The sequence below is a fragment of the Notolabrus celidotus genome, chromosome 5, assembly GCF_009762535.1.
Source record: "Notolabrus celidotus isolate fNotCel1 chromosome 5, fNotCel1.pri, whole genome shotgun sequence".
Lineage (NCBI taxonomy): Eukaryota > Metazoa > Chordata > Actinopteri > Labriformes > Labridae > Notolabrus > Notolabrus celidotus.
This window is the reverse complement of record NC_048276.1, coordinates 26,372,611-26,386,399: the sequence shown is the minus strand read 5'-3', so window position 1 is coordinate 26,386,399 and position 13,789 is coordinate 26,372,611. Positions and strand designations below refer to the sequence as shown.

The following is a 13,789-nucleotide window of genomic DNA, read 5'->3' as shown; positions in this document are numbered from 1 at the left end:
TACCACGTTGTATCAATATCTGCTTGTTTTCTTATAATATTTGAAGCCATATTTTGCCAGCTCAGCTTTGTTTTCTGCACAGAATCATAATGATCCAGTTTCTCACCACAAATTAATAACGGATTGATTTTTTTGTGTGCTGTTCTTAAATTATTTGATTCATTAAAAGTTACTGATAGTACATTTTTAAGCACATGCACAACCAACTCACTCAAGCACCCCCTACCCACCCATCCACCCCCTAAAACACACACATTGACATGTAGGTATACATCTCATCTCAGTAATGGATTGAGTGGAAATCAGCTGGGTTGAGAAAACCCCCCAACCTCATTTGTTCTGAAAGAAAATGTCAGCACTTTAAAATAAAAATGTGATATAACAGATAAATTGTAAAAACCAAAACAGTAAACAGGAAAAAAGTCAACAAACGTAAGGTCCTCTTAACTGTTTAATCAGCACAGACCAGTCACAGCAATGGACAGTTTTTTTCAGCGTTGCAGGTCTAGCCGGACATGACTCTACAGGAAGTGATTCTCACAATTAAGAAAATAAAAAAGTCAGGTGAAAAATCATTAAACCACCATTCAAGGACATCAAACATAACCACAAAAAAACTAAAACAGTGTCATCAGTGTTTTTTGTAGCACATATCATTAAACCTGCATAGACTCTCTTCCACTCCTTTCTACCCACCAGACACTCAACAGGATTTTGTCATCCACAGTCATCCTAACAGAGTTATCCATGATGAAATGTTCATTAAATCTGGTAGTAGTTTCTTGGTTTTGTGCAACAAGCTGATTATCCCTAGCCCACAACCTTTCACTGAATCCCCAGCACTCCGCAGAAGTGTCTGCAGGAGTTAGAAAAAACATGATGATATTATGCTAATGTGGAGATATTGCTGGATTGACATTTGTACTGATTGGGATTAGTGCTCCTATCCATCTCACCACCCACACTGAAATAGCTTAAGGTCTCTGTGTCACCAGAGCATGCTTTTAACATTGCTGCTGTCGGGGTAATTTGTGGTGTTACTCAAGAGGGCTTGTTTTGATGCAATTAGTGTATTTTCTTAGTGTAATGAGTGCTTGCCCTGAGTACCATTGCCTCATGGAGACATCTGGAGAGGAGATATCCCAAAATTGGGGGAGACACTGCTGCTGTGGTTGTTAGCTTGAGTTTCTTCTTTTCTATGAATAAAAATATTTGACAGGTGAACTCAGGGATTGCTCTCAGTTAAAACACGAGGAGCTACTATTGATTTGTCAAGTAATCTTCTATTTCTCCTGATTTGAATAAATGTAATAAAACATCAGCGCATGATAACAAGGTAAACTTTTCTTTTGAGGGAAGTTGATGAAGAACTTAGTGCTACAATATTTCTAACAGTTCCTGCTTGACCAAAAGTAGACGAGCTGGAGTAAAAAACACATTTTCTGCAATCTGTCATTGCATGGAGTGTGATAACTGGGGTTTTAAGAAACATTAACAGCACCTACCATGTAACCTAACTTCTGCAAGTGCATTTAAAAACGCAGGTCTGTCAAGAAAGGGGAACAGCAAAGAGTTTTGCCATAGTGTCTACTTCTGACCTGAGAACCTCTTGTATACAGGTTAAATAGACCGAGATTCTACAGCAGTACCCTACAGCATTTTCACATCAGTACATGCAAAGTGCTCGAAATGACAATATTAAAATACTGATCATTTACATACAATCTCTTCTTCACTAATAAGCATCAGTAAACCTCCCACTAAGGTCCCTGCAGACCTCAGAGATGTACTGTTTTTTTTTATCTCTTAGACTTTGTTCATTAATTTGTTCCTATATATCAATATAAAATGTTTTCTCGTTTCCTCTGTTTTATTTAATTAGCTTATTTATTATAAATCAGTCAGCACATTATGTTCCTAGGGGACCTCAGTCAAAAACATATAATTCTGTTTATGTCTTATGTAACAATAACAATAACAATAATCTTTTCTTTTCTTTAATGTTGTTCCTCATATAAATAAATAAATATGTATGTATATATATTAAATAAGGTTTTTATACATTATTTGATTTTACACAAATTAATCATAACTTTAAAAAAAGGACAATGTGATTTTTTTGGTCTTTATTGGGAGGGGAGGACAGTAGATAGAGCAGGAAACAGGGAGTCAGAGAGAGGAATGAAATGCAGCAAAGGGACAAAGGTTTGTGTTGAACTTGGCCTGCTTCAGGTCTAGAATCTCTGAACATGGGACCTGTAATTAGTCACCAGCCCATCCCCCACCCCAGCCGATAATATTTTTAAAAGGCTTTTTAAAGGTTTCTGTCCTGTCTCAGAATCGAAAGCTTTTCACTCGGTCTTGTCTCGGTCTCAGACTGAGCGGGCTCCAGAGTATAAGGAAAATGCCTTTTCTAAAACAACTAATGACTTCAATTTATTTGTAATTTAGATATCCCCCCCCTCCCCTGGTTATGGCCACAACTTTCCCAATGTTACAGTTTACTTGGGTAAACAGTAACTTTTGTGAAGCACGGGCCTGCACACAAGAGGGAGTGTCTGGAGACAGCATGAGAAGAGGCTGTCTGTACGCCTGTGACTGTAATAGAGCTTGATTTCCTAAACCGTGAGGAGTTTATCTGTAAATCAATATACAAATGAAAACACTCTGCAGTGTGTACATTTTGCAGTTCATGGCTCACACAAAGGACTGTTAAGTCTCATTAAACGCACAGGTTATAATGCAGCATCTCCTGTTAAATATGAACCTGCAGCTTGTTGCTGTCCACTCTCTTAGCTCTGCTGCGTCATTACAACAACTTTCTCAACGTATGACTCACCTGACGACAGAATCCCCACTTAAACTTTATAAAACATAAAAAAGGTGAAAATATCGTATTACTATGCAGGAGCAGACAAAAACAAGCAGTCAGAAAAAGAAAGAGGCAATGATGTCAGCAACGTCCAAACATCGGTTTAAAAAAATCTGCATTATTTAGGAGTATAGTCAGGTCGGTGTGTGTTCCCTCTCTCTTTTTCACTCTGTCCTCTCATCAGTGAGTAACAGGTGGGTGTGAGCAAGTAACCATGGTTTCCAGACACATCTATCAATCAAAATCCGGATGCCAACCATAGCGTGTATAAAATATGGACGTAGTATCCCTGACATAACCCATTTGTTCCTGAGCGCTGTTTTGAAGCCAATCGACGGCGGCAGCCATATTGGAAATGCAGAACTCAACCAGACAGAGTGTGATGTAAAGGGGAGGAGTTTGAGCCTCCGAGCCAACAGATATTCATTCCCGACCGGAAGTCATGTCAGTCATGTCCTTATTTGGGCAAAAGCTCCTAATCTTAATATCTTCTGAACCGTCACATTAGAAAAATATTCACCCCCCAGTACAGTGTGTGCCGATAGTGAAATTAGCTTCTGTAGCCAAGCCGTTTTTTGAACCAGTCTGTAAACATGTTTATTAATGCTGCAAAGATTGTCTTTTTCCCATTCATGTCTATGTGGTTTCCGATGTTTCTGCTGCCTGCCTCAAGCGGATTCTCGATGAATTGCCGTTTATAATACTTCCGCATGGGCTTCATAGTTTGAGACCGGAGGTTCCCGCTTGATCCCAACATATCAAAAATTTAAGTCACTTCTTCACTGCATTACTTCATGTCAAAGAAATGTGTCAAATTGATTACATTTTCTTGTGGTTTGCTGTTCTAACAAGTTAAATGACAAACTAAATGAAATCTAGTAATGTCATACAAACTACATATCAGTTTCAGGTTCTTGTAATCTGCTGCAGCTTACAAAGTTCTGCAGAGCTTTAATGCTTTGAAAACACAAGAAGTAAACAAGTCAGGACGTTTGTTATGTGTTTAAATGAAAGCATTAGACTAAAAGAGATTTTTTTTAAATATGATACAAAAGAGGACATGCAACTAGTGTATTATTATAAAACAGTGCAGAAAGACAAATATCAGAGCATAAAATCATCGGAATCAAGGAACAGAGATGTAGAGTGTTATACTTTTTCTGTGGGAGAGCCTAGACCCTCGAGACAGTGTGAACTATGAAACAACAACTATTTATATTCAGTCACATTAACCAACATGTTTTCTAAAAACAAAAAAGTATTATTTTGAACTCTGAATTTTTTAGAGTTCTTCTGTTTTGTTCAATCTCCTGATCATTTTTCGTTGATTCAATTCAATTCAAAATACTTTATTTATCCCAGGGGGCAATTAAAAGGCCAGAGAGCAGTGGTATAAGAACACGGTAGGTCAATAACTGCACAGCAGCAATATAGACATTATCATGTTCACACATACATACATACATACATACATACATACATACATACATACATACATACATACATACATACATACATACATACATACATCTATCCCGAAATAAAAATTTAAATTTAAAACTAAATTGAAAAAAGAAATATGGGGAAAGTGCCGTGGTTGTGGTAGGATAGAGAACAAATTAACTGAGGTAAACATATTTATCAACAGAAAGAATAAGAGATTGAGAAATGTGATCTTGGTCTTGTCTCGGTCTTGATCCCTAAAAGTCTTGTTGTCTTGGTCTCGCTGCACTCTGGTCTCTGTAACGTCTTGGTTTCGTTATCGTGATCTTGACTTAAACACTATTTTACATGTTAAGTCATAAACCAAAGAACTTAGGTTGCGAAATCCGCTTGTGGTACTAGTAAAAAATAAAAAATCTGAGTATCTCCTGATGCAGCGCTGTGGACCCTTACTTTGCATTGATTTTATGAAACATTTTATTTTTCATGGTTACCTGTCCAATAACTGACTGAACACGGCTGCAGCAGACGGCTGTTACGAGGGTCTAGTAAAAGGATGTTTTTTTCTTACAATAGATCACAGTTGGCATCACTAGGTCCAAGGCTCCCACAGGCTTTTGTACAATTTAGTAATCATGAGTAAAGCTAACCACTTCACTACAATAGCGATGCATTTACTTCCACTGAAACTTGTGAACTGATGTATTTCTTCCCCTGTGTTGTTGTTCCTCTCTTCTCCACAGGCACTCACAAGTTTCTGACAGAGGGAGAACATCTGGAGCTGAGAGGCATCACCAAAGAGGAGTCAGGATCGTATGAATGCATTGCCTCTAATGACATCTCAAGCACTGATGTCAGGACAGTACAAATCACCGTGAACTGTAAGGACCAACTCTCACATTTATTTATGAAGAGATATGGGGAACATGTCAAAAGCCCCAAAGAAAACCTCTGTAGCCTGAATTTGAGAATGGAATGGGGTGTTTTGATTGAAATTGTTTTTTTAATATATCAGTGGTTTTTCTTATGCATTGGTTTGTCACACTGTGAGCATTTATCTTTAAAGATTAGCGATGGCTAACAAATGTCTCTTCAGAAAATCTAAAGAATGTGAGGCTGTGGGTGAAGATTTCACTTAAAATCAATTCTGCACCTTATTTAAAATTGTTCAAGTGGACATTCAAAGAAAGACGTGAAGCACCATGCATTGTGGTTACGCTCTTTTTGTGATGCCATCGTAAAAGTGATTCCACTTTGTTGTTTAGATCCTCCCTTCATCTCTAAAGCGAGGGGCACAGGAACTCCGGTTGGGCAGAGAGGAGTCCTGCAGTGCGAAGCGTCCGCTGTGCCGAGGGCAGATTTTGAGTGGTACAAAGAAGACCGCAGGCAAGTTTCTTATCTGAACCCTGTGATATCTACAGGCATGGAATTGTTTGAAGTCAGTGTTACAGACGCTCAAAGACCTACAATTCTGCTCCAGGGTGTGGACTTAGTTTATTTGAAAGAATACAGACTACATCATCTCTGCTGAAAAAGTGATAGCTCGACACACATAAACTTGATTATTATAGGCTTTGCTTTTCATGTAATGTCTTTATCTCTTAGAAAAAAAACCCAAACATCTTTAACCACATTATCAAATGCAAAAAAATGTCATGCATCGTTCTCAGGAAAAAAGGAAACCAAAAAATCTTCAGTCAAATCATCTTCCAAAGACGCACGGACAGCCAAGACAGCTTTTCTTATTCCTACACTGTAATAGGTATATATCAGTGGGATGCTGGAGTCTGAGATTAAGAGAATATCATGGTAAATGTCAAAGAATAGAAACTTTTTTTCCCTCAGAAGCCTGTTAGCTGATATTAGCAGAGGCTGTGTTCCACTGTGTAATGGTCCTTGACAGTGACGGCAGCAGTGCTCATCAGTTTTCAAAGAACAAATCCATTCACAGTAACAAAAATAAGGAAAACACTGTTGTATAAAACATGGCGCTCTCATAGAAGAGGAAGAGGAAATGAGTGGGACAGAAGGAAATCGGCCATGTACTGAAATGCTTGAACAGTTACTACAACAGGGCAGTGAGCTTCTTTATGAACAGTTACCCTTTCACACAAGCAGCTACTTCTGCACCCCGAAATAAACTCAAAGAATATGTGTTCATTATAGACTGTGTAAGAAGTGAACATAGCCTTCATGCTAAGGGTTGGTTGGTGGACAGGCATTAGGAGTGATCATACATGGTTAAGGGTGGAGATGGAGAGGCGTCAAATAACTGCTTATGCTTGCTTTTAGCAAGATGTATCACTGTGGTACTTCACCATATCCTTGATATTTACTGTGATGCTAGCAATCGAAGGCCTTTTAAACAAAATGTACTCACCTAGAAAAGAAGAGTTGACTACTTGGACTTAATAATCTTCTATCTATCTTCTTTTTTAAACATAGTGCAGTATTGAAGAGAACTTAAAACCAGGTGTCATTACAAAGCCGTTCCTCTCGTTCTTACAGGCTCTTCAACGGACTAAACGGGGTAAAGATAGAGAATCAAGGTAAACAATCCATGCTCGTCTTTTTCAACGTCTCGGAAGAGGACTACGGGAACTACACCTGTGTTGCCATCAACACCATGGGAATCACTAATGCCAGCATAATCCTTTATGGTAAGAAGCACTGAGGAGAGAGGAGCACACTGATGTGAATGCAAGTGTCATATTCACATACTATGAACATTTATACGAGATTAGTTCACCTATAAAGCCTCCCACTGCATGTTACACACACTCATGTCATCAATTCTGTTTTCCATGGCAATAGCTGCACAAATGTTGAGCTCTTCACGAGCTGAGGAAGTAGGTCACACGGGTGTTTGAATTCAAGTTAATCACAGTAATTATTGAAGTGCTGATGTAAACCCGAGCAGGACACAAGCTGTATAACTATTGAAATGGCCATGGGAGTCAGGCTGTACTCAAATATAATCTGTATTTACGTTCAACAGTCACCATGCACTCTAATCTGTTATGTAAGGGTAGGTTAATAGAAGAGTATGAGGAGCAGGGAATGGGAAAAAATATATAGTTAAAGTATGAAGGTTTTTATTCACAAAGCACTTTCAAAACAAAGTAGAAATGTGTTTCTCAAAATTGCGTTTCGACTCTTTTCAAAAATGAAATTCAAATCTATCTCTCATTTTTTTGTCATCCCTGGCCCTAATACTTTTCTGTAGTAGATTGGACTAGAGCCTCAGAGTGTTACTAAAAGTATAAGGACACAAACTTAATATTGATATGAATATGGAAATGTGTTAAATATTAGACGATCAAAGAACTTGCAGCGTGTGTGGACATTAGCCTATGTAGAACTTTCTTTGTAAAAAAAAGAAAAGAAAATGAAAAAAAAGGACTTGAATGATAACATTGGTATTAGGTTTTATTCTTAGAGGTATTGTGATACAAACTTTAAAGCGTCAAAATGAAATATTTATGTACAACCCCCCCCCCCCCCCCCCCCCCCCCCCCCAAAAAAGTTAGGATGCTGTATAAAATGTCAATAAAAACATATTTGATGGTTGGCAAATCATTTAATTTATATATTTGTAGTGGCAACTTTTAGAAAAAACCTTCTTTGCCACTTCCGCAGGACGTGATCTTTCTGACTCGTGCGTTGTAAAATAGGTTTACTAAAAAAGGAAATGAATGCCGTATAAAATTAAACAAACCGAGAATTTATTAAAATTATAGACAAACAAAATCACTTCTCTCGTCGCTATTAACTTATATTTTTACAAAAGCGACAAAACTATACAAACCAAACAAAGCTACGGTTAGAAAAATATGGTGCTCCTTGTCCTGCTCAAATGAAAGCACACATTGCCTCGCACATGCTCAGTAGCTCCCACTTGGCAGCACCACTTACATGCAGCATGACAATTAAAGGCACGCACACACTCAAATAACTCTATGGCTCTAACAATATTTAATTAAAAAATATAGCAAAGACAACATATCAGATGGTGAAACTAAGAAAATATATATTCTTCTTATGCAGGCAGGCCAGTTTAGCAACATAACTTCTTCATAAATTTTCCTTCAAGCAAGTTGAGCTAATGAAGCCGTGTCTCCTGCTGTTACACCTCCTCCCTTAGTGTGTGTGTGGCATCTCCTGTTTACTGTCTGCATCTGTGCTGTAACCAGGATGTTTCAAAGTGAAGCAACATGGTTCCTATAAATACTTTTTTTTCCTCCCAAATTGGTGACTTTAATCTTGTAGTATGACACTTGTCCACCCTGTCGTAGAATTTTGATATTCTATATGAATCTTCAATAGTTTAAGTCATGTTTCCAGAGGCTTTGAATGATTTGCAAACCATCAGAATCCGTTCTGATCGACATCTCACACTGCATCCCAGCTCTTTTGGAGTCAGGGTTGTAATTATGTGGGTAAAAGCATGCCAGCCTTGAAGACTGATGTGTGTTTTGTTGTTTTCCTGCAGGTCCTGGCGCGATGCATGATGTGAATGGGGCAGCCGTGTTGCACCGTTGCTCTGTATGCCTTGTGCTGACAGTATCCTCACTCTACCTGCTGAAGTTCTGATGTGAAATGTAACAACCCTCAAGTTCCTCTCAGCATCGAACAGCAAGAACAGACTATTAGTCTCGTAAGAAGAAAGGAAACCCAAAAGTGGCAGTCGTTCACCCTTCTTTTTTTCTTTTTCTTTCTGGTTTTGCACCAGTCTGCTCTCCGTCTGTTCCCCATGTCAGAAGCATCAAGTAAGGGGAAATTATAAATCATGCACTAAATGGATGACGGTAGAGCTACTGAGTTGCATATCCCCAAACCTTTTTTTTTTGTATGTGGAAAAGGAAAAAGAAAAAAATACATGTTACTGTTGATAGATGACTGTTTATTGCCCAATATTGAAGTGTACATTCAGATTATTATTGTCATGTCCTGTTCAATATCTGTACAATACCATTAAGCTTTTTTAAGTAAATGACAAAAAAGGGAAAAAATGCAATGTGATTGTTGAATTTTACTGTATTTTTACAGTTGTATGCAAAACAGAGTAACAGAGCCTAAACACATCAGAACAATAGATAGTACGCCATGATGGTTTCTCAGGCAAAGTCCTACAGCATAGTGCATCCAAATTTCCATGGTAGTGTGTGTAGAAAATGAACAAAAGTGTACAAAAAATCCTGCACTGTTTCCAAAATACGTACTCTTATCAAATAGCATTTTTGAACACCTAATCACAGAGTCATAGCAGCTCCACACTGACAGTCTGAAGTCACATTTCAGTATTTCATGTAAAGTGTCATTTATTAAAAAAATAATAATAATTGGTCAGTGAGCAGCTTCACCTCTGTACAATGAACTAAATATTTCAAACTATAACACATATAACATCTCTGTTAACCTCCATCTCTACTTTTCATTAAAGAACCAGGTTATGTGAGCGAAGTGGCACCATGACACTGCAACGACTTTCCTTTATTTTCTTTTGCTGCTACAGCCATTTTTTTAAATCTGCAACTAACAATCTGATTTACTCTGATGCTGGGATAAAAAGTAGTTCCAAAAAAATGTATTTATAAACCCAATATATATAAAACATTTTAGACAAATAAACTAAGCCCATAAAGTTTCATGGGCAGCTTTTTCAATCACTGAGTCGAACAGGTTGCAGCTTTTCAAGTTATGATTGTTGCTTTCTTTTGTCCACTGATCCTCAATCGGAAAAAAAAAGATGCTCCGGTTCTTAATAATAAATGGTTAGCCTCTAAAAAATATGTCTTCTGCAAACTATCTCTATAACTGCATCTAGTCAATAAAAGTTAACAACAATAACCGTTTATATTTTTTCTTAAAGTCAACATTGAAAACCCAATGACTTGTATGAAACCCTGCTGAGACTTTTCCAACAACTCCTATGATTCAAATGCTGTCTGTGATGACATGCGATAAAGCCTGGTTGCTGGAGTTGCATTATGGGCAATTAAATAATCACTTAATCCTACTTATTACTGAAATGTATTTGTAAGAAGTAAATGGCATTGATTTTGTCAATTAAGAAAAGTGAAGAATGATCTCAATGTTGTAATGTACAGAAATGTATTACACCTGAATGTTTCATCACGTGATTTAAACAACAGTAATGCCTCCCTTACAGCCAGTCTCCAACCAGTGACAAAGCTGGGTGTTAATCCAAATCATCCTCATTGTTAAATATCTGGAAAAGGCTGGTGAGCAGTAGTCCTTTCTCTCTACTTAGACAGGCACTTCTGTACCATGCATTACATCACCTGGTCAGCAAAACCTTCCACATGAAGCCAACCAGGACTTTGTAGCTGGGACTTTGTCAGCCCTACTCTGATGGTGTGACTGTAGTACCAGTTAAGCAAGCAGACCTGTATGGAATCAGGGAAAGGACATTTTTATATCATCTAAGCCAATGAAGAGTTTGAGTGTAGATTAACCCCGACCCAATTTGTACCCATCTTTGGAAGACCATAGAGAAAATGTAGACAATTATGTAAAACCAGAGCGTCAAAAGGAGGGGGACTTTTGCTTATGTGAAGACAAAAGGTTCCAACAAATATAGAAAAAAACACTGGAAAAGTTCCGGAAACAAGTACTGTATCTTGAAAGAAAAATATCCCTCCATAGATGGACAGGTGGCTTCGGACTCTGAATGTGCAGAATACTGTACGGATTGGTAACCAACAGCCGAAAGATTTTGGAGTCAGGTCTGAGTCAGATAGGACACAGGAATCCCTGTTTGATTCAAGTCAATGCTTATCTTCAGCCAGGCTCAAAGTGAGGCACAGTGCAACCCACATGTGGCATTGTTTATTTCTGATAGACACACTGTCAGCTTAGTGCCCAGCTTGCACCCATATATTCTCTCATGGGCTTGTTAGTCTCAAAATGAGGTGCTGACAGGGGGATTAATGGCGTATGCTATCTTAAGGCAGAAGAAAAGGAGTACACCACAGACCAATACAAACCTGCTCTGAGGCCTATGGTGCATTAGGGTTTCTGCTTTTGGATGCCAGAAAACAAGGACATGATTTTTTTTTTGCTACCTCTTCCCTCATCTACTCCACCTCAGGGAGACTCCTGCTCAATCCGCATGGGTAAAAAAAAAATCTAGCCCAAGTCTGGCCTCCAGCTGTTCTTTATACACTCCCTCTCTGTTTGTGCTACCTACAAAAATAACACTGTAATTCTTACATAACCCCTGTAATACCACTGCCCAACGTATGCATAAGAAACCCTTCGGCATGAGCAATAGGCTCCAATGGTAGGATGTTTTCACAATTGACTATTTTTCTTTAAGTTAATAAACTTCTCATTCGAATTTGCTGTTATTATGTTATTGTTAAATGTGTCTAATTGGGACTTCAAGGGTTTCCTTGAAATGCACGTGAACTATGCAGGACATTACCCTTGACAGAAACCTTTCCTTTGCATGCTATGTGTCCCAAATTGCCCAGATGCAACCCTCAGCAACCAAGTGAAATTGAATTCAATGATGCCATTTCAATCAAGAATGTTTATTGGAAATGTCTAAAGACTATCTTATGAGTTGGTTTGGCTTAATGCAGTTTAGTTAACCTGTTATCTGATTCTATTGTTGTGAAGTTTGACCAATGGAGGGTAATGAAAATAAATGTGCATCAGTCTGCAATGTATCACTTGACACTGATGTAACATATCTGCAGCAGTGAAAAGAGGAATTGTTGTTTTCATTATGTTATACCACAAGCAAAAGTGAAAAGCTAATTTAAACAAACAGCTTATTCACATGTAATACATTTCTCCTACCATTGAGGTAATATGCAAACATACTCTTTCAGCCAACAACTTGTTCTAAGATATTTATCATCCGAGTGTGTCATTCGAAAAGGTGGAGAAGCTGGATAAAGGTCTTTTATTCAAACCTCATTTAAAATACACCAGAGGAGGCATGCTTTGACATTTTCATCTACAAAGCTGGCACACAGCTCCAGTCCATATCCAATCCGCTGATGACAAAGCTAGCATATTTCACAATCAACAAGAGATTGTGAAGTCAACCTTAATAAATGTTCTGTGCAGCTGCTATGAAGCTTTTTTCGGGTGTTATGAATGTGTGCTGTTAACCTGGTTTGCCCCGAGATAACTGGCAGACGCTGCTCTGAAGACTGCAGATGTGATTGTTGTGTTCTGTGGTCGTTGGATGCGTTATCAAGGATCTTTTTTAGTCTGCCTTGGACAGAAATTTTCAGTGACAAGAATATAAAGCACAAGTGATTGATTTTGTGATATTCTGCTTTTGTCCGGTTCACTTCTGTGCATACCTATGAAGAAGTGTTGAAGACAAAACAACAGGGATGATGTACGTGGGAATGCTTTTGCTGTACTCACATGTAAAGTTTTGTGCTTGTAATGGTGGTGAACCAGTTGGCTGCAGACTGTCGCAGTTTATGAACTCTTGAGAATTTTTGAAAAACACAAAACAGGTACGAAAAAGATACCTGGTAGTCTAAAGTGAAGGGTCACTGTACTCCTTTCCACCCCAAATGAGAGGACATGAGGAGTATTGATGTCAATAATCTTGAATCAATTTGTTTAAATGTCCCATTAACAAATACAAGATTTAACTTAAGGTTTATTTGTGCATATAATCATGAACAGTTTAAGCTGTAATTTGTTTTTGCTTTTACTTTGTTTATTGTTTTGTATTTTATGTTGTAGGGATTTTAGATTTATGCATTAAACTTTATCTAAAAGTCCTCCTAAATGCATACTTCTCTGGGCATTTTAAAGTCTGCTGTTATTACAACTATTATTATTATTATTATTATTATCATTTTGAAGGGATGATTTTAAAATGTATAATGGCTGCTTGTGTGACCTGTTTGAAATGTTTTTCTTTTTCCCAACCTTTTTGGAGGTTCAGCATATGGTAGACACTATTGTGGTATAAAGTCATGGTATCATTTGATTGAGAGATTGCAAAAATGTCCATAAACTGGTTAAATGTCAATTTAAGTCGCCAATCATTTCTTTGGACTTTGACATCACATTACTGTCACTCTTCTTCCCTTTAGAGCTGCACCTTTACCAGAGCCCTATCTCAGCACGGTCTAAAGCCCATGGCACACAGGGAAGTAGGGTGAATGACAGCGCAAAATCTGAGTGAGGCACAGGGTGTAAAGAGGTTAAATTAAATCTGGCTATTTCTTAAACAGGTCGGGCTCAAACTTCTGCCCTTCCATTGTGCCCCTAAAAATGTAACAAACACACAGAGGTCCCCATCTGTATTATGTTGATGTGGTGTATGAATGTTATATCCAATTAAACAATACCTCTACACAGCATAAACAATCAGAGGCTTCCAAATTAACATATGTGTACATCAATACATGAGGCACAGCAGCACAAGTTCATTAATTATTTAAAACTCAAGACACACCAACAGTATAA

The 13,789-nt window shown here is 38.0% G+C and overlaps 1 protein-coding gene across 1 annotated transcript in view; it reads left to right on the top strand.

Annotated features, from left to right (window-relative positions):
• opcml (opioid binding protein/cell adhesion molecule-like) overlaps positions 1-13,349 on the top strand; it is a 232,020-nt gene extending 218,671 nt beyond the window's left edge. The window contains exons 4-7 of the mRNA XM_034684416.1: positions 5,059-5,196; positions 5,581-5,701; positions 6,824-6,975; positions 8,808-13,349. Of these exons, the coding sequence (XP_034540307.1) occupies positions 5,059-5,196; positions 5,581-5,701; positions 6,824-6,975; positions 8,808-8,908 (512 nt within the window). The 3' untranslated portion in view covers positions 8,909-13,349. The remainder of the gene's footprint in view (positions 1-5,058; positions 5,197-5,580; positions 5,702-6,823; positions 6,976-8,807) is intronic.
• The last annotated feature ends 440 nt before the right edge of the window (positions 13,350-13,789 follow it).